This window comes from Nyctibius grandis, chromosome 11 (assembly GCF_013368605.1).
Source record: "Nyctibius grandis isolate bNycGra1 chromosome 11, bNycGra1.pri, whole genome shotgun sequence".
NCBI lineage: Eukaryota > Metazoa > Chordata > Aves > Nyctibiiformes > Nyctibiidae > Nyctibius > Nyctibius grandis.
Genome location: NC_090668.1, coordinates 16137510 through 16160876, shown reverse-complemented (window position 1 = coordinate 16160876; position 23367 = coordinate 16137510). Strand labels below are relative to the sequence as shown.

At 40.8% G+C, this 23367-nt stretch overlaps 1 protein-coding gene across 1 annotated transcript; it reads left to right on the top strand.

Moving 5' to 3' along the window:
- The first annotated feature begins 3467 nt into the window (after positions 1 to 3467).
- On the top strand, positions 3468 to 21765 carry SLC30A4 (solute carrier family 30 member 4). The gene is made up of 7 exons (XM_068410084.1): positions 3468 to 4165; positions 9132 to 9278; positions 14646 to 14799; positions 15062 to 15275; positions 15572 to 15677; positions 18729 to 18863; positions 19547 to 21765. Exons 1-7 carry the CDS (start codon positions 3775 to 3777, stop codon positions 19699 to 19701), a joined length of 1302 nt encoding a protein of 433 aa, XP_068266185.1. The 5' UTR covers positions 3468 to 3774; the 3' UTR covers positions 19702 to 21765.
- The last annotated feature ends 1602 nt before the right edge of the window (positions 21766 to 23367 follow it).

Below are 23367 nucleotides of genomic sequence, written 5' to 3'. Positions count from 1 at the left end.
TCACTCTGGAATAGTCTCACTTGACATGTGGGAGTTTCAGATTTGTGCTCCTGCTTTGCCTGTTCCAGGCCCTCCCACGCCTTGCATAATAGACTAAGGACTGGAATATAAAATTGGTATCTGTTTTTCTAGGCAAGTTAAATTTTAACTGTTTATCAACCCAAACACTCCAAAAAAATTTAGAGAGCTGCTTTTGTTTCTTTTCCTTTACAAAACGTTATCTGTTTCACAGTAACTAGTTCCCAAGTGCATTACCAAGTTCATTATCCTGTGAAGGATTAGGTAAGGTTTTATTCTAAGAGAAAAAGATGTTTGAAAAGGAAGTTAACTGAACCCAATAATAAAGAATGTAAACATTTGGTTAAACTAACAAAAAGCACAATTACCTGCTGGTCTAAATATTTAATTTCAAGGAGTTGTGCAAAATCAGTACTAACATTACCACTGTTACCTAAAAATAAGATACTATGTAACAACAAACTCCATAACCCATGGAGCCATACAATGAAACAGTTTTAATTAATCAGAAAGGAAATCATGCTGAGGACCTCTCTGTGTAATTAGCTGAACTGGATTTATGGTCTACACAGGAACAGAGCTACCCAAAGGAGACTGAGCAACCTAGACTCTTTAGCTGATGGCTCTTCTACCCATCCATGGGCAACGATGTTCATGAATCTGTGTTTAATATCGCTTCCTTTCTTTCTCTCCTGTTCTCCTACAGTCCTCTGTTGTATTCTTATTTGCTACTCCTAATCCTACAGCAATTCAACACTTACTCTCTATCTCCAGGTGCTTGTCCAAAGTTTGTACACAACTTTCTAGCTTTCTTGCTGAGGTCTTACCCTCCCAGCAAGACTGCAGGCTTATATGCTAGAAAGGTGTTAAATTTCAAACTACTGGCAAGACAAATGCCTATATATGTGACACTGTTAACAGCAAATAATCATGTTTCCTTTTCATTTTATATTGTGGCAATTGTGTTCAGAAACTTTTAATGCAACACTGTCACCTACACATTCTGGATTTTATTGCTGTAACTGAATTAAGCAGTTACATATATATTACCCCCCTCCGAAATCTGAGTAAAAATTGAGTAAGTTAGCTTGAATTGTATAGCAAATAGTATGCTTCAAACCATCAGTTTTGAAAGTGCTGTATGACTTCAGGGATAACAGTATGAAAAGGAAATATTTCACATTAATAGGTAACTTCTTAAAGACTCTCTGTCTGTATCAAGTAAGCAAGACTACAGAGAGAGTACAGCCTTGGCTGTCATAATAAAGAAATAGAGCGTAACAGGCTGTTACGAAAGGCTCTGTCCAACAGAGGTTCATCTTGACAACATATGACTAGGTTCTTGACAACACTTCAGGAAAATCTAATCTTAAGTTATTCAGTAAAAGGCAAGCTGGCAAACCTTGGTGCACTGGTTTAGGGTGTTAAGTTCCCCCAACTTACTACCCTTCCTCAGTGCTAGAAGTTTCTGTTCCTGTAGAAGGGGCAGTGGATTAGAGCATGAGCCTATGCCTCAACCCCCCAACGCAAAGCCCAACATTTCAAGACAGGGTTTTACAAGCAGTTGTTTTGGCAGCTCCTACCTGACCACTCATTCACGCTTGTGTGCCCTTGCTCACTTGTGCTGGTACTAGTGGTGAAACTGGTGAAACAGAGTGAGTTAAATCATGCAGAGAAGAGAACAAAAACATTAAGAATGGCAGAACTGGAACACAGCTGGGAGCGCTTCCCTAGGCAGCAAGGCTGGCTTAGCAGGTTCCCAGCCTCAACTGCTCATTCTGACTCACACACTTTTCGCTGTCCCCCCAGTTGTCATATGGATGTCTATGCAAGTTGTTATCATGGAAGCAGTCTCAGTTATACATACAAATGTATTTTTTAATTCTGGCCCGTTTCAGGTACCCAGTTCATTGTCTGGCCCCAAAACAACTGTGCTGGTAACCCTGCAGGGGAATTACGAGGTGCGTGAAAGGGCCGGGGATGGCACCTCTTCAGCCACCTGAGGAAGAATAACTTGAGATTACATGCTCAGGACAACAGCCACATTGTAAAGGAGCAAGGGACCTCACACAAAGCATAGTACTGTTTATTTTTGGACATCATTACAGGGAAAACAATAAGCAATCTCCACCCAAGGCCAGTTTACCATGTACGACTCCTGTCCTGCAGGGCCTGTTCCAAGAAGGGGCTTGCTCTGCATCCTGCAGCACCGCCCCAACGCGTGCCAGAATCTGCTATCAGCCCTTGACCAGAAAGGGAGTGCCTTTCTCCAAAATCTAGCAGTTCTATACAACTCTCTGGTCTTTACTTGCTAACTTCCTTCAACCAGGTCAAAAACCAGGATATGTACTTTCCTTCACGCAGGCATGTTTTTCCAGAAATGTTTATGACTTAGGGACCTGACTGACGCAGTAACAAAATTTGGCCATGGGTACAAACTGGCCCTGAATACCTGTGGGCTGGAAATTAGAAGAAAATTTCTAGTAATCAGACCAGGGAGAAGGGGGAATAACCTCTCAACAGAATTAATAAAGGCAAAAATCTAATTCCTTTAAAGTTAGAGCACAGTTATGCAGGGAATTACACAACGGCAGGGCCTCTGAGGTTTGTTTCTCCTACATCCTTTAAGGAATGCTCAGAAAGGTGCATGTGACTTCCTACAGCACAACATTGCCCTAACGGGAGTTACTGAAAACAGTGTAAAGAACCGTGCCTTTGACAGGGAGAGAAAGATAAAAAGCTACACAATGCAAACTTGAGACACTTAAAATTTGAAGCCAGAGCACAGAATGATGCAGTTCAGGCTTCCAGTATACATGAAAACAGCTGCTTGTCTATCAACAGATCATACTGGATTTTACGGCTTTTACAGTTAAAAGTCTCCATCTCCAATGGCATTTACCCACCGAACACAAACGCACGCAGGGAGGGGAACAGCCTGTCGGGCTACCACGAGGGAAGCGCGGGCGCCGCAAGGCCGGGCGCTGCTGACCGCCACCGCACCGGGCGACGCCCCGCCGAGCTCCGCAGCCGCGCCGGGCCCCGCGCAGCGCAGCGCCGCCCCACCACCTGCGCGGTCAGTGCGGGGCGTGGCGAGCCGGCGGCAGCGGGACTCGAACCGCGGACCTCCGGGGCAGGCGGCGCAGGCGCAGTGCCGGCGGGGGCCGCGGCGGTCCGCGGGCGCGCAGGGGATGCCGGCTCCCGTCTGCCGGCCCGGCCCCTCCGTGCCCGCTGCTGCCGCCCTCCGCGGGGCCGGCCCGGGGGCAGCGCCGGGCGCGGGAGCGCGCAGGGATTTCGGCTGAGGCGCGGTCCCCGCCCGCGGCGCAGATGGATGTGACGCGCGCGGCGGCGCTCCCCGTGCGGCGGCAGGGAGGCGGCCCTGCGCCCGGCGCCGCCTGCCCGCCCGCGCCCTGACCGGGGCTGCGCCGGCTGAGCGCGGCGGCGAGGCGGGCTGCGCGGGGTGGCCCGGGGGTGACAGCGCCCGCGGCGCCTCACAGCTCGGTGCCGGGCGCGGAGGCGGTGGTGGGGCGCGAGTGCCGGGAGGCGGCGGTGGGGATCGGTAGTGCCGGGACGCTCCGCGGCAGAGCCCCGCATTGCGTTCCGGCCGGCCTGCGCAGGGCCCGGCGGGGCGATGTAGGGGACGTGCCCTGACGGGACGGCGAACGGACGCGCGCCGCCTGCGAGAAGGGAACTGCGCCAGGGGAGCCGGCCGCGGCGGATCGGCCGCAGCCCGCGAGGGCCCCGGGCACCGGCGCTATGGCTGGGCCCGGCCTCTGGACGAGCATCAAGTCCCTGCTGCGGAGGAGCGAGGACCCCTTGTTCCTGAACGACTCCAGTGCCTTCGACTTCTCGGACGAGGTGGGCGACGAGGACTGCCCCAGGTTTAACAAGCTGCGAGTGGTGGTCTCGGACGATGCCTCGGAGGCGGACCCGGAGACGCCGGTGAACGGGGCGCCCCTGGGCCTGCCCTCCGACGACGAGTCCCTGCTGGAGCGGGACATCGCCCTGCGCAGCGCCCGGGCCGGCCGGCCGGACCCCTGCAGCGGCTGCAGCAGCCGGCGGGAGCGCTCCGGGCAGAGGAAGGTGAAGAAGCGGCTGACGCTCGCTGCCCTCCTCTACCTCCTCTTCATGACGGGGGAGCTCATAGGTGAGTCGGGGGCTTGTTTTGCCGTCCCTCCGGCGCGGGTGGCACACAGCCTGTTACACTGCCCCGGCCTTGGTTTTAAATATTTACTGAGAGAAACCATCTGTCATTTAGAGAGATCGGAGAGATTAGCTGCAAGTTCAGAGATGAGAAGGAGCAAAGTCCACCTGTATTTTCCATGCAAGAAAAGAAAGGCGAATTTGCAACTTCCCTTATCTGAATTTCATCCATCCCCCCAAATAGCGTAAAATATACCCTTTTTTTGGTATGTCTAAGGGCTTTTTATTTCTCCTGGTAAGTTTCTAAGTTTGTAAGGTGTTTTTAGCAAGGAAGAAGCAGCATTTTATTACAGACATAGACAAAAGATGATGAACAATTTCATCCTAAGTATTCTTTAGTTACTGCCATAAAATCTTGCTGTGTTTGTAACAAAAGAAGAGGGAAACACAGTTACTAAGTGTGACATTTACCATACTAACAAAAGGGGCTATTTGTCCTTATTCACCAGATACAGCAATACACTGTTACTTATAACTGAAAAGACAAATCCTGAGCTATCAATAACAATCCAGTGAAGAAGCTGCTCTCTTGACAACTTCCCCAGTGTCCTACTGTGCTCTGGACTAGCATATGCTCCATCCAGACTTAAATCTTATGATCAAAGTCAATTAAAATAATAGGTATTTTAACACTTCCCATTACAACACATGAGAATGCCAAGTAGTTTGATTAAATTGGTTTTGGTCTTTGTTAATACTTGGCAGAAGTATGGTGGGTTTTTACCTGGAAGTTTGTTCCTATATAGGCATCTGATTGTTGTCGGTACGAAGAATGAATCTGGTGCTGAAGTTCAGCTTTTATTGCTCCCTCATGAAGGTAGACTTATCATTTGCTAGACAGCTTGAAGAGAACCTGTGCGTTATACAGCTGTCTGTACAAAACGGCTGTGCTTTAATAGCCTATAGCTGCACAGGCTTGAAATAAAATTAAATTTGAAGGTCCCTTGGATGCATAGATAAGCTATTAAATATTATGCTTTCACCATTGTCTAATAATTTTTACAAAGGATAGTATCAACCTTTTAATCCCTGTTCACTTATTGATTTAATAGCAGTGTCCTTTTACCATTTATCTTTTGGATACGTCCGTGCCATTGAGCGCAAGTGTCTGCCTGGTGCTCCTCAGCCTCCTGAAGAATGCTTGAACTCCCTCCTCCCCTTTCCCCTGATCTGCAGCAGCAGGGAGCATTACACAGTGCCAGGACATCGATGTGTTATGTTGAGCCAACTCTCTCTAGCAACTGTAACGATTAATTGCTTGTAAATTGCTTTCATGTTAACGTACAAGCCTAAATCAGAGCTAATCAGATGAATTATTGGCCGTAATTCACCAGGGGAGGGAGGTAGGGGGAAGGAAATCAAGTCACAACAACTTTGTGGAAGTAAAGAACAGACACCTCAGGTATAGTAACATGGGACGTACATCCTCCTCCTCACCTATGCAACTTTGGTTAGTAATGACTGAAGATCTGGCATTTGCTCGTGTGAAGTGAGCTCATGCTCTTGGATTGCTTGTCCTAGGACAGTTGTGAATCGTATCTTTAAGAAATTCCTGCAAGATGGATAGGGAGCAAAGTCATTGCTTAAGTATAAATAATAGTTTGTTCCACATACTTAGAAAAAAATTCCTAGGAGAAATGATCTGTTTTTCAGAGAGAGACCAGAATATTGACTATATCTGCACCAGTTTTACTGGGGGCCTTATCTTAGGAACGTTGGTTAATGGAAAAAAAGTGGTTTTGTCTTTCAACGTGTGTGGTTAGTCATTAATAACACTGCCACAGTCCATCAGCTTATCACAGATAAGGCACTTCTCATCAAAACTGTTGCAAGGATCTGGCAAAATACCTCCATTTGCTGCCTGGCTCCGTTTTTTTTCTCTGGCTGAGATTTTGGTTCAGCATGAACTCAGGTAAATTTGATAAACAACATAGTGTTGTATCTTGGACATCCTTTAACATGAGAGTGATTTTATTTGATTGTATTCATATCAGAGTTCTGATATACACTGAATTTAGTTCATCTGAAGGGCCCCTTACTGAATAATATGTATAAACTGTTGGCAGCGAGTGACTTTAGTGTTAGGGTCTTCGGATCTGATTCACGCTATTGTAGACCTCTCCATAGCTAGTACAGGGAGAGCTCTAGAAATAATGGGTGTCGAGAGTAAAAATACTCTCTCATCACTGTCACATCATCTGTTGTTTTCTCCCTTACAGCCAGGACACCTGCAGGCTCAGCTCAGGGTGCCAGATTTGTCTGTACAAAGCGTTAGTACTGTAGCATGGGCTCATCCTCCTCAGGTTTACGTATGCTATTACCAGCCCTATTTCATTGTTCGGGCACTGAGGCAGATGGCACTAAGGGCCAGACCCATAAAATATTCAGGCATCCAACTTCCACAGAGAATAAATGGAGGGCTTGGGTATCTCTGCACTTTGTGGATCTTGACCCGAATGACTTGTCATAGGGCAAGTCACCAGCAGAACAGAACGAGTAATTAAAGATGGAGCCCTGAAGTCCTGTGTCAGTGTCCTACCTGTTTAATTTACTTCACTCCAGCCCTGTATTGTGTTCTGTCTGGTTGGTTTCAAATTTTGGCACTTCTTGAATTGATCTGTAGCTCAGGTATTCAGGAAACTTTGTTTGATCGTATAGGACATTTAACTGACTTCTTTCCATGATCTTTGACAGATTTGAGTTTCTGAGAAAAAGGTAGAAGACCCTATCAGACAATCAATTTGTTCAGTAAAAATCTTTCTGCTGTCTGTTACCGATGTCAAGATGAAGGAAATCTTGTTTCAGCAGCTTTTTTGGGAAATCTTGATATTTTCTCCAAAGTACAGCGAAGCTCATTACCCCAGCTCATCTCAGTGTTTGTTGTTTAATTTGATGGACAGTCATTGTAAAAGTCAGATAACAAACTTTGTGGGAAACATTTTGCATCAAGGAATTAAAAACATATTGCAAGCCCTAGTTACCTTTTCTGTCAGGGTTTTGATGGTTTCAGCTATGTTTAGAGATTTCTGATTGGTCGTCCACGAGGAGGATTGCTGTCCTTCACGAGTCACTGAAAACAGTGGTTAGCCATCAAGCTGTCCATTTGTAAAGGTTATACATGTCCTTTTTTTCCAAATTGCCAATAGTGTTTAAACAGCCCTTAGGCAGTACCTTTAACCAAGCAATGAACCAATACATTTGGAAACCGAGAACCTTTGATTTCAGAATTTCATAAATCTCAATTATGTTTTCTTAGTCCACATGCTGTATTACAATTAGCTTCGATACCTGAATTCCTTATCATTTTATTTTTAAAGTCTTTAAAAGCAAGAGACTAGCTGAAATAGAATTGACTCATCTTGGACTGATCACAAAATTAATACATGTGAATTAACATACATGCTTTAAATGATCATACATGTAAACTACTGAATTGAATGTCCTTAGATATAAATTATTGTTTCTTCTGTGTTGACTGTGAAAGAGGCTGAGTTGTACATTTCTAAGTAATATTTTTTTAAATTATGTGAGGACACGAATTAATTCAGAAAGGAAACACAGAACTCCTTTTGCTCAAAAAGCTGCTGAATTGCTAAATCTTAAAAACTCATTATTTTTGAGCTGTGATGGCCTTTGGAAAATTTCAGCCTCAGAATTTGACTTAGAAACTTATGAACAACTGGAGAAGGGGGATGGAGGAAAGGAACTGATTGAAGTGTGGTCTATTTGGTAGTTATCCACAATACAAGGAACGCTACAGTACCAGGAACGCTACAGTACCAGCCGTGCTGCTTGTGTTTGGCTGGACAGGAGAGTGTAGCTCTCTCTGCAGGTGTGTACAACACTCACATCCATACACACACACACTTTTTATGACTGGTCTTGAAAGCAGTCAGACAGTTGTGAATTTCCCTTTGCTATTTCCTCATGGTCAGCCTCTTCACCAAGACTGTTTTAATTGTATACGAAGATATCTTTACCCGAAATATTAGTTGGAGCCTCAAGCCTGCCAAATGGCACGCCAGCCGCATGCTTTTCTCAGTAGAATTTACAGGCTGAATGACAATCTCAAGGTAAAAAGAGAAACTAAATCATAGCTGAGCTGACACTACAGATGTGATCTTTTCTGAGAAAATAGGCTTACCTTCATGTATATGGAAGACAACGCAGCTTGTCCTTGATTCCCCTTTGGATAAGGGATGCTTAAGAGAGGCGCATTGTTTAAATCTCTCACCCATCTGATAGTAGCATTAGCAACTGAACTGAAATAATCACCTTTGATCTGAGGTTATTTGTCTCAATGCATCCCATAATTATGAGAAAAAAATTATGGTAATAAATAACAAAGAAAAATGCTGTGCAAGTAAAAGTCATTTTCTGCAATATATATTGGCAGAACTTATACACCCCTGCTAGGACAGGGAAATAATGAAGGTTAAAAAATAATATAATAAAAATAGAAAGGAGGCAGGGTAAATTTCCTTGCCATTGAGTCATGGGATTTCTGTCCCTGTTCTGTAATGTCAAAATATTTGACAGATGTAGTTTAATAAAAGGATCAGCTGATTAAGCACATATGCAATAATATATAGAGAAAAGATACAAAACTATTTTGGGCCTGATCTTGCAAATCTTATCATGCAAGTAGTCTCTGAGAGTAATAGGAGTGAATCCTTTCTATGTTACTCTTAATAGAAAGCACACTTCACTGCACTTGTAACTACGGTAGCTCTAAATTATGGCATGGCATTTTGACTGTAATGGCAAAAAATCCCGTTTAGTGATTATAAGAAGGGCTCTCATGCACTTACTGCACTGTCCTGAAAATAAATAACTGTAAGCTGTGCCAAGAGAATATTATCTAGAATCATTAATGCTATACATCCTGACTTTTCCAACTTTGTTTTCAGGTGGATATGTTGCTAACAGTCTAGCAATTATGACAGATGCACTTCATATGTTAACTGACCTTAGCGGTATTATTTTGACCCTGTTTGCTCTCTGGCTGTCTGCAAAATCTCCCACAAAGAGGTTCACTTTTGGATTTCATCGCTTAGGTATGTAGATACCAGCTTTTGTTTTTAAGAGAGTATTTTAAGCAACAACTGTAAAGATCACCTAATTCTAGAAGAATAGGTAACTGGAAAGAAAGTAGCAACAAATCTAAAAGTTGCTTTACTTTTAACACACTGATTCTAACGTTCTTTCACTGGCCATCGTGTATCCACTACACAGGTTGTATTGCCACAAGGGAACAGATAATAAAAAAAAAAAAAATATATTTTAAAATTTTAAACCTTAGCCAAAAGTGAAGTTTCATGGCAGAGTTTCACTGGGAGCAGGATGAGTCTCTCCATCTCTGTGGAACTAGGACTTGGCAGCTTCAGAGTTAAATTCTGAATGCTTGATTCATCTTCCATATTGAAGAGGCAGGTTGGGGAATTGGATACACAATGGCATTGTAAATATGACATCCTACAAATGCACCATGGCCTAAAAAGTTTAAAAAGGGTTCAGAGGAGGGAAGCTGTCCCCAGCAAGAATAAGGGTAAATATGCAGCTGTGTTTCACAGCCCATCCATAGTTACTGGGCTGTTGCATTAGGTCAGGCCCCTGTGCACCTTTGTGCTTTGGCATTGAGACTGTTGAGCAAAAAAGGGACACATTCTTTGGTCACTCACTGCTGTGCCACCCACACTGAGGAGCCTGTGGGTGCAGGAGCTGTACACGTCAGTCAGTTGTTCACAACAGATTATTGCCAGTGCCCAGGATTTACAAAGTCCCATTGACTTCATTAGAATTATGACACTAAAAAACATCCTATTCAATGGGAAAAATGACATCTTAATCCAGAACTAAAAAGTTCTGTAGAGCGAATTATCAGAGAGCTCTGCCCTGCCAGAAGCCACATAAATCAGTATTCCTCTAGCACTCCTCAAACCACACAAAGCAGAGGTCAAAATGTCCCATGGTTTGCAATACAGTAAGTTATTTCACCTCTGCCCATTTTAGGTGTCTGTAAAAAGAATTATAAACACAATTATGGACTAAACTTTGGAAGGGTATTTTCAGGATTCATTACTTCATGTTTGGAAATGTAATGATGATAAAGGGTGTTTTCATGTGGTTGCTAACTGGATATAATAACATGCAGCTGCAGATCTGGTAGACATTTTACCAAAAGCTTCAACCTTTATTTTTCATGAAATAGATTATCTAGTGTCACTGTTTGCTGCTTCTGCTCTATACATTCTATAGCATGTATTTTTCAAGGAATTTCAGTTTTGTGTAGTCATTATTTGCAATTCTTATTTTGGCTGCTAGAACAGCAGTAGAATTTAACAACTCCATCACTCCTTGTCATTTGTCATCAGTTAGTCACTAATGCATGAATGCATAACTCTGTACACTAGCAAAGATCTTTGGGGCTTTAGCAAAAAAGCATTAACAATGCCAGTATTTCCCATTACAGACTTTTCTTTCAAGAAGTTTTAATTTTGCAATAGGAGCTTCCCTAATACTGAAACCTGACCTTGCTGGTATGCCCCTGGCATTTGCTCATATGCTCCAGAAGGATGTTTGCTAGCATTTATACATACTTTAACCCTATTTAAAAATAATCTGAGTAGTTTATCTATCTTCGTAACTTTTCTAAAACCAAACAGTACATACATTGAACATGCCATGCTTAAACCAGGAGTTAATTTTGAGAAAAAGAAATTAAACTTATTTAACCATTAAAATCTTACTCTGTTCTGTAAATTTCCAGTGACTTTTCCATTAATTAATTCGAGGGCTCCATAGCACTTTGCAAATACAAATCCCTGAGGATTCCTGCCATCTTACTTTATGTATCTTCCTCCCTTTCCCTCCCCCCACCCCCCCTTTTACTGCCAAGAAAAACACTGGCCAGACTGATCCAGTAGTGGCCCACAGGCCGGATCTGGTCCATAAAATTAGTCTGTATCACCCACCATCTTCCCTGGAGAAGATGGAGAGCAGCTTCTCAGTTCTATGACAATTACTCCTTTTTTTCTGCTGCCCAGTGGCAGTAAGTGGTCAAACACTAGAACAGGTTGTAGAGCCTCCACAGCTGGAAACACTCAAAACCCAACTGGACGCAGCCCTGAGCAACCTGCTGTAGTTCACCCTGCTTTGAGCAGGGCTACACGGTTTCCAGGAGTTCCTTTCTACCTCAGCCATTCTGCGTAGCAGCAGTGCAGTTCTCTCTGTAGGAAGAGAACTAGAGCCTGAGGGTGGGGGGAAGAGGTTCTGTGGTGGCAGTGAGGAAGGGGAAGTGGGTAAAGGCCCTGCAAGAGACCCCCAAACCTTGACCTAGGCTCTGGAAGTACAGAAGATGGGGTGGTTCAAAATTGCTATACACAGTTTTTTAAAGTCACATTTGTGAAATTTATTTGCCTGATTTTAGGCACCCAATCTGAACGCCGTGGTGTGGGGGCCCAGTTTCACACATCAGTGAATGCTGGCAATGGAACAAAGCTGCTTGCAGGGTATATCCTCACTGTAACACATTTTTCCAAATAACCTGTATGCAAGAAGCTTGTCAGCAAATGTTGAGCTCAACAATAGCTTGAATGTCATGAGAGAGATGTTAAAACATGATAGAATGTTAAAAATAGGGTACAGATTGAGCATCTGTCACAGAAAAAAAGTGGAGCATTTGTTTAAAGCTGGGAATATGTTCAAGAACTATCTCATCACTGACCTGCTTTGCATTAAGTTTTAAGATAATCTATACATACAGTAAGCATGAAGACATTCTAACGAGCAATGTTTCTGGTGCTCTATCACTTTTGTTTGCAGAACGATGAATTTTCAGTGTCGTTCCCTTAAACATTGCATCGTAAAGACAACAGACCTATTAGTTGTCTAATCAAATTCCAGAAGGAAATTAGCACTAGTTTTCCTTTATTTGAATTCTCTTGGAATACATAAAATGTATACTCCATCTTCAGTTTTATTCCATTTTCAGTGGTGAAAAGGAAGCTGACAGATTCAGGAATGGGTTAGAAAAGTGAAGACATAATAATGGAAATTGCAGTCATGTCTAAAAAGGATTATACTCTTGAAGCCAAAAATAGTTCTGTTTCACCATTAAATGAAGATATCTCTTTCTCAGCAAGACACTGAACAGATTTAAGCATAGATATGGAACTTGGCATTTTTCCATTGCTGCAGAAACAATGTTAGTAATGACAGAATCAGTCAGTCCACTGAGACAGTGCATAGTTCATTTCACAAGAAGTGAAAGATCTCAGCACAGATCTACAATGCTGACATGACAATGGCTCTGTGAAAGAAGCTGCAAGGAAAACACTGTGTTTCCAGTGCAGAAACATGGTTTTATATTGTAAAACCACAATATGTTATTTGTCTGGTAAATACTAATGTGCTATGGCTTCACAAATTTTTTAAAAAGCATTCTGGAAACCTTCTAAGCGATGTATTTTTTTTTTTTTTTTAAGGCCGTTGCCCGGAATAATCTGCCCTGCTTTGTAAGAACACTACCACTTGCATGGGTATTTCCAGGATTTTCATGTTGCTCTGAAATCATGTGAGATTGTGACAGTTGCCTTTCAGAGCCTTGTTACTGCCTGGTAATGCTGGTACCCATCCAGGCATTGACACACTACCGAACAGCTGAATGCGTTGGTATGAGTTTCTTCTCCCATAATGATGTTAAAAATTCAGTGTACAGATCAAGCGATTTTGGTGATATTAAAGTGCTTATATAGCTGCAAGTTTTTTACTGTAATATTGAATAAATAAAATTAAGGTAGTTCTGTGTTAAAAATGACACCTTCTGCAGAAACAAAAGTCGTACTACACACTGAGAGATTCAAAGCAGAGGGAGAGGTGAGGCAATTCTCAAATCAGGATTCTTAGAGCTATGGCACAGCCAAGAGCAGGATTTTGCCCTTACTGGGGACTAAGTCAGGGCAACATACGGAACAAGGGGGAAGAACCACCATTACAGTTCCAAGTAAATTAATTGCAACTCTGATCTTTGAACGCACACAGGAAGGCTAAGATCTCAGCGATCCATCTGGCAAGTGACAGTAATGAGCGTTACACATAATGATTACAGATTACTCAGGCATGGCTGTGGATTTACGTGCAATACAATGGAGCTAGCATTAAGGTTTTCCCAGTGCTTTTTGTAAAGCCCTGTATTAACTTGCTTTAACTGAGACAGTCTTAACTGGGCCAGTGTTTTCTCTGTCAGGTATCTTGGCTTTTTTTTTTTTTTTTTCTTTTTATAGTTTCAGCTGCACCAAGGCCATCATTTCAGAATATAAGGCTATGAGGGTAAAAAGTATGTTTATGTTAAAAGGAATCTAGTGACCCATTTGGAAATACCAATATTCTTTATAGGAGGACCTTAAAACTGTAGTGTGGACTCATCCTTCTCAGGTTTATATATGCTATTACCAGCTCAATTTCATGACTTGGGTACTGAGGCAGACAGCATTAAGGTCCAGACCTATAAAATACTCAGGCCTATTTACCTCACATCAGACCAACAGGAACTTTGTAGGGAGCTGAACCACTTTCCACAGATGTAAATGGCAGCAGAAGGTGCAGGACAAATGAAATATTAAGAGTTTTTATTAACTTCCTAATTCTCTCTTTATTTAGATGGACATGCCCTTTTGAAAGTCCCTGCTGATCCGATAAAATTCCTACACCAAAATGTTGGTCATAACACTCTTGTGAAATATGAGTATTTGGTAAATGTTAGATAATGTTAAAACATCATATTACAGCAATACAGAAACTTGAGCTATACATAGCACACTTCAGCTATGAAGGATTGCTCACCTTAAGCAGTCCTTCATAGCTGAAATCTGCAATAAGTAATGTGTATATACACATATATCAAGAAGCTTAGGAGTAATGTGTCTGGTTTGTATTGCTCAGTTTCTTAATCTTTTTATAATATTTTCTTCATCCTAAATACAAAAGGATATATAAAAGTAATTTCTAAAGCCAGCTTAATACTGTGGAAACTTGAAATTAAGCTCTGTCTTATTTGTAGGTGGGCTGGTGATGTCTGAAATCACCTGTCTTCCTCTCCCCTGGACAAGGCCTTTGTCTGCGACTTCTCAGGCAGAAGCTTTGGGTTGTCTGAAGAAGTCACAGTCATCATCCATGGAGAAGTTTCAAAGAAAAAAAATTGAGGGATATACTGACAGGGAACTGTGAAGGAGTTGATTAAAACAAACTCTATTTGTTAATCCTATTTTACGAGTTTTATTTACTGCACAACTTGTTAGTTGTGCATTAGGGTTATAATACGCATAAAATAGTTAAAATAATTAAGGCTCTGTCCACATTCTAATTTGGAAATAGAAATAGGTCTGAGACTCACTTGTGTAATGTTGTTTCCTTTCTGTTTGCAGAAGTATTGTCAGCCATCATTAGTGTATTGCTGGTCTATATCCTTATGGCATTCCTCTTGTATGAAGCTGTTCAAAGAACTATCCATATGGACTATGAAATAAATGGAGATATCATGCTGATTACAGCAGCTGTTGGTGTTGCAGTTAACTTAATGTAAGATCTCCCTTTCTCTCCATTAACACTCATAAATGTATTTCTGAATAAGCTCCTAATTCATTCATGGCCTGTAACTTTCTCATGGGATGTAATTTTGCTGGACCTCTTCATTTTCATAAATAACACAAGAAATGATACCAAATATTGCCTTTTCAATTCTTTGGTTTAAAAGGAAAGAAAAAAACCCACAACAACAAAAACCCCACCCACCAAATCCTGAAGCCTGTTTCTTGAAGTGTTTTTCTTCTTTCACTTTCAGAATGGGTTTTTTGCTGAATCAATCTGGCCACCTTCACTCACACTCCCATTCCCACCCTCACTCTCACATACCTCAGCTGAACTCTCCGAACAGAGCCCATAGCAGTAGCCATGGACATAGCAGCCTTGCCGTGAGAGCAGCGTTTGTACATGCCCTTGGGGACCTCGTACAAAGTATTGGTGTGCTCATAGCTGCATACATCATACGCTTTAAGGTAAGGAATGGTGAGTCTTTGAGGCAGGGTGGAATTTTAAAAGTTTAAACTCTGGTGATTAAATTTAAAAAGGGACTTGTTTTTGTAAATGATTGAAAAAATGCTTTGTGATAGTCTATTACAAGCTTCAAACATTCATGCAAAATAAGCAAAGGCTAATTCTATTTTGTATCTATTCGAACAGAAAGAAATATTAATGAAAGTTGGAGCTAGAAGTAACTGTATTTTCTGGGTCACATTTTTATAAATGAGCTTATTTTAATAAATCCTTTAACACTTTGGAACTTCCCTTGCAGCCAGAATACAAGATTGCTGATCCTATATGTACATATGTATTCTCCATACTGGTGGTTTTGACAACAGTTCGAATTCTGTGTGACACAGGAGTTATTATTCTAGAAGGTAAGATCTGTGCACAGTCTGCAGTACTCTACATGTCAAATGCCAGTGAGCACTGGCACTTGTTTGACATCATGACCACCATCTCTAATAAAGGGGATTGTGTCTGGAAACCTGTTTATCCTGCTGCTGCTTTAGTCTGTTGGGTTTTGACGGCTCATTTAAGTCGCAGCAGTCTTCAGGTGCCTTTGACCTCTGCAGTGAAATGTACAGAACTTTCTCGTGTGTCTGCAGTGGCTGTCAGCTAAACTAAGTGAACATTTGCCTAGACTCAGTTCTACACTTTCACTTTAATTATTGTAAAGTTAAAGTGAATGTGAATGCGTGTAAAAGGAGAAAGCAAGCTTAGGCCAAATGACTGGACACGATTCATGCCTATCCCATCTTCCCCTTTTCCACAAGTTCTGTTGTGTTATTTGTGTGCTCCTACTGTTACCATAGGGGAAGCTAAAAGTAAAGAGTGGTGTAAAACGGAAGAAGAAAAAAAAAATGAAAGAAAAAGCTGAACATAAGCTGAAGAATCTTATCTCATGTGGTGACTTAGAGGGAAAGATGCCAGCAACATTCTTTGCATTTTTATAACTAACATGCCAACTATTACTGCTTGATCTAGTACTTTTACCTTATGAAAGTGAAACATTAGGGATGACAGAAAAATCCTAGGTTTTAGCTGCACCTTCCTAGCTGTCTCATGTGAGCTATTATTGACTTTACTTTTCTTATGTTACGAGGTTAAATCAAGGACCTCAAAATCTTAAATGTTAATCACAGAATCACAGAATGTTAGGGATTGGAAGGGACCTCGAAAGATCATCTAGTCCAATCCCCCTGCCGGAGCAGGATTGCCTAGACCATATCACACAGGAACGCGTCCAGGCGGGTTTTAAATGTCTCCAGAGAAGGAGACTCCACAACCTCTCTGGGCAGCCTGTTCCAGTGTTCAGTCACCCTCACCGTAAAGAAGTTTTTCCTCATATTTATGAGGAACCTCCTGTGTTCCAGCTTGCACCCATTGCCCCTTGTCCTGTCAAGGGATGTCACTGAGAAGAGCCTGGCTCCATCCTCATGACACTTGCCCTTTACATATTTAAAAACATTAATGAGGTCACCCCTCAGTCTCCTCTTCTCTAAGCTAAAGAGACCCAGCTCCCTCAGCCTCTCCTCATAAGGGAGATGTTCCACTCCCTTAATCATCTTCGTGGCTCTGCGCTGGACTCTCTCTAGCAGTTCCCTGTCCTTCTTGAACTGAGGGGCCCAGAACTGGATACAATATTCCAGATGCGGCCTCACCAGGGCAGAGTAGAGGGGGAGGAGAACCTCTCTCGACCTGCTAACCACACCCCTTCTAATACACCCCAGGATGCCATTGGCCTTCCTGGCCACAAGGGCACACTGCTGGCTCATGGTCATCCTGCTGTCCACTAGGACCCCCAGGTCCCTTTCCCCTACGCTGGTCTCCAACAGGTCTGTCCCCAACTTGTACTGGTACATGGGGTTGTTTTTGCTGTCATTTAGGAGGAGAAAAAAAAATCCAACAAAATGGAAGTGCACCGTGAAGGCAAAAATGGTGAAATTTGCTTAAGAAACATCAATTAGCTTCAAGACAATAGCTAAGATTTAGCTGAAGGAAACAGATAAGAGAAACTAATGGTGTATCAGATTCCAGATGTTTGAGTTGTAGCTGTTTGCATAGGTCATAAAAATCTCCGCATTAATGACGTTATTAAAAGTGATGATAGGTGGGCTTTATGTATGCTAGGGAATTTTTCCAACTTAAATTCAGAATCTCCAGAGAATGGACTTGTATTTATATTGGAGACTACTACTACAACATCAGGGTCCTTGGAGTTGTATCCACTTTCAGTATTCATTTTAACTTAAGTTTCATCATTATACTTGGAATGCTAAATTAAAAACTTAAATGATTATCTAATACAAGCAATGAGATTCTAGCTTTTAATATAGATTTATAAGGCAGCATGAAAGTCTATCAATAGCATGACGTGAAGTATCAAAATTTAAGTCCATGTTTCCTGGGAAAAAGCAAGCTGTCAAAATAATACCAGGCAGTTAGCTAGATATTTAACAGCTAAATAATTTTCTGTTAATCTTCACTAGAAGGAAAATTCTGTTATGAGACAATCCTAGACACTGAACTTTCAAAAGATATGGTACTGGAGTTAACATAATTTAAAAGATAGTAAGGCATCAGGTTCAGAGAGGAGTTATCCAAAAATTCTGAAGAAATTTGAGAAGCAAGGGGCTGAACCCCTCATAGTATATATAATCAAACCATGAAACTGGAAGGTAAGCAGTAAAAAGATATGATAGAAACAAAACTATCCAGCAACAGAGCTTATTCAGTATTGTTGTACTAGTTTTTGAACCCATGATGATCATTAAAATTTTTATTTTGCCCTGTGCACAGCTAAAGTGGGGTGTAGGGGAGCTATAGAGGTGCTGTAGCTGCTGAAAACAATATGGCCAGGACTTTGCAAAGGTGCCATGCTATAAGATGAGTCGTATGTGTTAACCACTGCAGATGGATTACTGTGAGCATTTGAAAATGATACCAGTTACCTGAAGAGAGTAAACTGAGTATACTAATATTATAGTATTATTAGTAGTAGTATACTCATACCTAAACTGAGTATGTTTCAGGAGGCAGCAAAAGGCAGGTCCTAGCATTAATTTTTTGTTCTGACCTTAGAGTTTGGTCTAAGCAGTCACTAGGGGTTAGAAGCTGCAGTAAAGTTGTCTACACAAGTCTGTCACTCCAAAGGATCTAATGCTGGCTATTGTCAGAGAGCAGATTCTGGACAGGACAAATTACATTTGAGACAACACTGCAATTCCTGTACAACTTCTGTATCCATACTGGACTTAACATGCCAGTTTGCATATTCTTCTCTATTGATAACTTGGAAGTTACTAATCACTTCCAACAGCACAAATTATAAACTCTTTTGACATTGAGATCTGTCATGACATTTTAAAGGCCACTGAGAGTTTGCAGAAGACAGAACTAATTTTACCTCATGTTTGGTATCACAGGAGTTCCAAGGCATTTAAATGTGGATCGTATTAAGGAAGACTTGATGAAAATTGAAGATGTTTATTCTATAGAAGATTTAAATGTTTGGTCTCTCACTGCAGGAAAAACAAGTGCCATAGTCCACTTGCAACTAGGTAAGCTGCTGTATAGCATAATTCTAAATTAAATCTAAGTGTAGAAAAAAAACCAAACCACTTCCTCTCCATATTGTTATTTAAGTTCTAATATCATTCTGGGAAAATAAATCTACTAACTATGGTTTTGTACAGTGAGATATAGAACCCATTGGCCCAGAAAGTCACAGTGTAAATGAAAATCGTGCAATTAAAATATATTCATACTGAAACATCCAGTACAGATTCTTTGGGGGGGTTGAGATTTCTCCTCAGAAATTCCCTTATTTTGTCCGGGGAAAGACAGGGTGAAGTTCTAATGTGGAACAATCTGACATACGAAAAATAAATACGTTTTGCCAAAATGTGTGCTGATTTCGACATCTAACAGTACCATGAGTATTATTTCTTTGTAAGAAAGCTCAATTTATTTTTTTTTTGGGGGGGGGGGGGGGGGGGGTTGGTGGGAGGTGGTGTCTTACACACACAATTTTATCAAGATGTGATTCTAGTTAGAGGATAGAGACCTAAAGGTGTAAAATAATATAGAGAGAATACATCGCCACCACAGAACAATGTTAAAGTAATAAATGAGTGTGAACAAAGATTATTCTAGTTGGTATCACTGTGAAAAATTTGAGAACAGCTGTATTGTCCAGTTCCTTGAGGAGTGAATTCTATTAATTATTTTCTTGATTTTCCAGTTCCTGGTAGTTCATCTAAGTGGGAGGAAGTTCAGACCAAGGCCCGACAACTGCTGCTGAACACATTTGGGATGTACAAGTGCTCTGTCCAGCTTCAGAGTTACAAACAGGAAACGAGCAAAACCTGCACAAGTTGTCAGAGTTCCAGTGCCTAATTTCATGTTTTGGGAACTACTGCCTTATTCTTTATCTTGTAGACAAAGACTGAGAGCAATAAATGCAAAATGAAAATGATCAACTAGGCACCATCACTATGTGGATTTGTACCGTGTAACATGCAGCAGGGAGAACTGGTGCTGCAAAAGGTGCAGTGGTTGCCCTACATAACATGTATTTCACTCTCTCCCTTGTACTGGTTTATTCAATTTATTATGATTTTGAGACAAAGCTGTTTTCAGATTATTGTTTACAAACTGCAATGTGGCTCTGCAGATACCTCACAAATGAAAGTCCGATATTGTCCTGTAATAACTATGTACCAGAAAGTACCTGCACTCCAAACAGAGTACTCAGTATTTCAATTTAAGTCTCCGATGCTGATCATGCCAGGGTTCCATAATATATCATGATCCCTGAACTCATTGTACAATATTTTTAAAATAGTAATTTTCATACAGTATCTTAAACTATGATGCATACAGTGCTAGTTGAATTCTTTTGGAAACTGTCTCTTTGGAGACACTGCAAAATACAGAATTTACTGTACCCAGGCCAGAAAGTGAGCTTTAATCTGGGCATTCAGAGATTCAGACAGGAATATCCTTGCCCAGACTTCTGGTATTTAACTAGAGACCCAACACTGGATCCAAAGTGTTTTTAAGTGATCAATTATCTTTAATGTATTTTAGAATAGGGTTTATAGATTAGAAACAGGTTATTTATTTTACAAAGTTTTGACTTGTAAGATGAATTTATTATTAATAATCTTGAATGTCTAAACCAACATTTGATTCACATTAAAAGGCCAGCTGATTAGCATGCATTCTAATTATAATTAATGTCCTGTAACTGATAATTTTTCCATTATTGTTTTGTTTTAAAAGGAAAATCAAATTATAGAAACTATGCTTGACATGGAGATAGTCTCAAACACAATCTACAGACATGCAAAATACATTCATCTTCTAACAGGAAAGTGGGGAGCAGAAGTTTCAGACACGTGCTATTCCCTCAGTCACAGATCTCTGACCTTTTCATCTTTGCTTTGAGCACAGTATGGCAGTATCATGACAGGAATGCCACTGCAATAGCAGTCCCTCACTACTTAGCTTTATGAAAAAAGCAAAATCCAAGCAAGCTCAGTAACCTGATGATGTTGGACAACAATATCATAACAACCTACAGAGGTAGAAAGGCCTTTTCTTATTTGCAGAGGGATGAGGCAATTTGAAGAGACTATTTATTCATCCTCGAAGTCCACAAAACTGAACTGCTTAGCCTCATGGTGGAATGACTGTACTTTGAACATACACAGGATAATAAAACCTGACACTAAGCTATCATACACCTCCAAGCTCAATCAATTTAGCATTGAAGAAGCTAAGGGCAACAAGAACATGACCTGCAAAGTGCAGAAGATGGTAGGAACTTGGCTTCAAATGTTTTTTTTCTTATTCTGTACTTTGATCTTTATGCAGAACTTCCACTGACATCAAAAGCACTTCTGTATGTGGATCAGAAAGGAAAATTTTTGCCCAGTAAAGGGATATTGTGATATTCAGCTGTGAGTACTTAAGCTATTGTCTGAAATTTGCTCGGGTTTCACATATTCATCAGGCTGATTTATACCTGCAATTGGTGGTGACACTCTTGCCTTCTTTTCTCCCCTTTTTTGAGGTAGGGGTCACATGATGAATTTTTAGAGGTGAAAATGGACAGCACAGTACTAATTTGGACAAAGTGCACATAACACTGGATTATGTTTGTATATGTTCTGGCAAGAAATGGGAACACTTCAGTATAGCATGGGAACACATACAGCTCAGAGACAAAGTCGCATTGTACTTGGAAAGTTAATGCTTCAACACAAACGCTATCATTAATTAAGCCATATCACAGTTCATGAAAAATGTGCATCCCATCCTTACAAACTTACTGGAAAAAAAAATACCACAAACAAAATAACAGGTATTTTGCACATACTAATACTCAATTAGGTTTTAATTAAATTGGGGTTACAGTTGCTGTATTTAGAAGCTGAAGTACAGTAGACAGGTATTGTATTTTGGAGTTTTTTTACTGTAATAATTTACTACACATTTGTTTAATTGAAGAAAAAGCAGAAATGTGTTGCTTTATTGTGGGGTTTTATTAAATCAATTATTAAACTTCACATTGTTTGTCTTTTATTTGTATTGCTGTCTCTTGTAATCTTCTTGGATTCTTAAAGCAGCTGTTTTTTTTGAAGTGTCTGAACACTCAAGCTTAACTCAGTTTGGGAGATGCTATATATAGAATGAGTTATGTCTCCCTCTTTAGCCCAGAACAATTTAAGTCTCGTTATTTCCCATGCAGTAATTACACTTTAGAAAATATAAGCTGACAAAGCATGGTGAAGGAGCAGCCATAAACAACTGGCAAAACGTTATGAAACCCTACATTCACCCTTGAGGGGCCCTTGTTATCAAGGCCTACTAGAATGGAAGGAGTTAGTCAGAGAAAAAAGCAACAGAAGATTAAATAAGAATCAACAATAAAAGAGTGAATGCATCTATCTCAGAGAGACTCTGAAGTGTACATGCCCTGTTTTAAGGTCTAACTAAACTCACATGGAAATTTCTATCTGTGTGGCCTACCTCTAATCCTATTCTTACTCTTTATAAATTATTCAGAGCACAGGTTGTCTGGCACTGTTATGTTTAATGTAAGAACCCTGAATCTGGTATTAATTAACATCAAAAGGAATATGCATATTATCACTTATAATACTCCTAGTGATGGAATAAATGAGCACAACAGAACTATACAAATAACCAAGTAGAAATAATTAGTACACTTACTAAGAATAGAGAAATATTCATAAAAACTACCAGGAATTTATGACCTAATACACAATAACAGTACTCAGGAAGCGTCAGTGCCTATGAAAGAAGACAAGTTATTTTTATAGACATTGCAAGGTCATGTTCAATATCAACTTAAGAGGAAAGGGGCCTTAGTATAAGTACGAATCAGGTCTAATGTCTTTCAAGCAACCCTACAGTACATCCAGATTATTTCATTTACACACTCTTACACTACTCTTTCCCTTCTACAAAATCCTCTGCTTGAAATTAAAATGCATTACTTAATCGGACGTCTCTCACCAAGAGACTCATAAGATTCGAGGAAGTTTCTGCAACTAGTGTCCCTGCTTTCCAGAGCTGTGCTGCAATACTCTTGCTGACCAAACAGCTAAAATCCTGTGAAAATTCTGCCACCTTTAACAGTCTACACTGGGAAGAGATTTCTCCTTTCTTATCTGTGATTGTCAACCATCCTTCTCTGAAGCATGGATACAGCTTTGATGACAACCTACTCATACCAGTTCAGTCATGCATTTTTACGTCGAGCAGACTGCAAACCCTCACATCCCACTCTTCTATTCTGAAACACTCTTATCCTAAGAAAGAAATTAACAGAAACCTATTTTATTTCTGAATGTTTTCCTTGCTTAATTTTGAGGTTCTTTGTTTGTTTTGTCTTTTAAATTGTGTTGACATTTAGTCCTTTCAATACCAGCAGCATTTCTGTCTACATCAGCAGAATTATCATTTAAAATATCATACCTGAATCTGGTCTTCAATTATTTTACTACTGTATGTATCCGTTGTCTCTTGCAA

What these genes read in the sequence shown, in the direction of transcription:
- SLC30A4 (XM_068410084.1), top strand. Translation starts at nt 3,775, where the DNA reads ATGGCTGGGCCCGGCCTCTGGACGAGCATCAAGTCCCTGCTGCGGAGG. An exon ending in CATGACGGGGGAGCTCATAG is followed by an intron (nt 4,166 to 9,131) that starts GTGAGTCGGGGG and finishes CTTTGTTTTCAG; the next exon opens with GTGGATATGTTGCTAACAGT. An exon ending in CATACATCATACGCTTTAAG is followed by an intron (nt 15,276 to 15,571) that starts GTAAGGAATGGT and finishes CTTCCCTTGCAG; the next exon opens with CCAGAATACAAGATTGCTGA.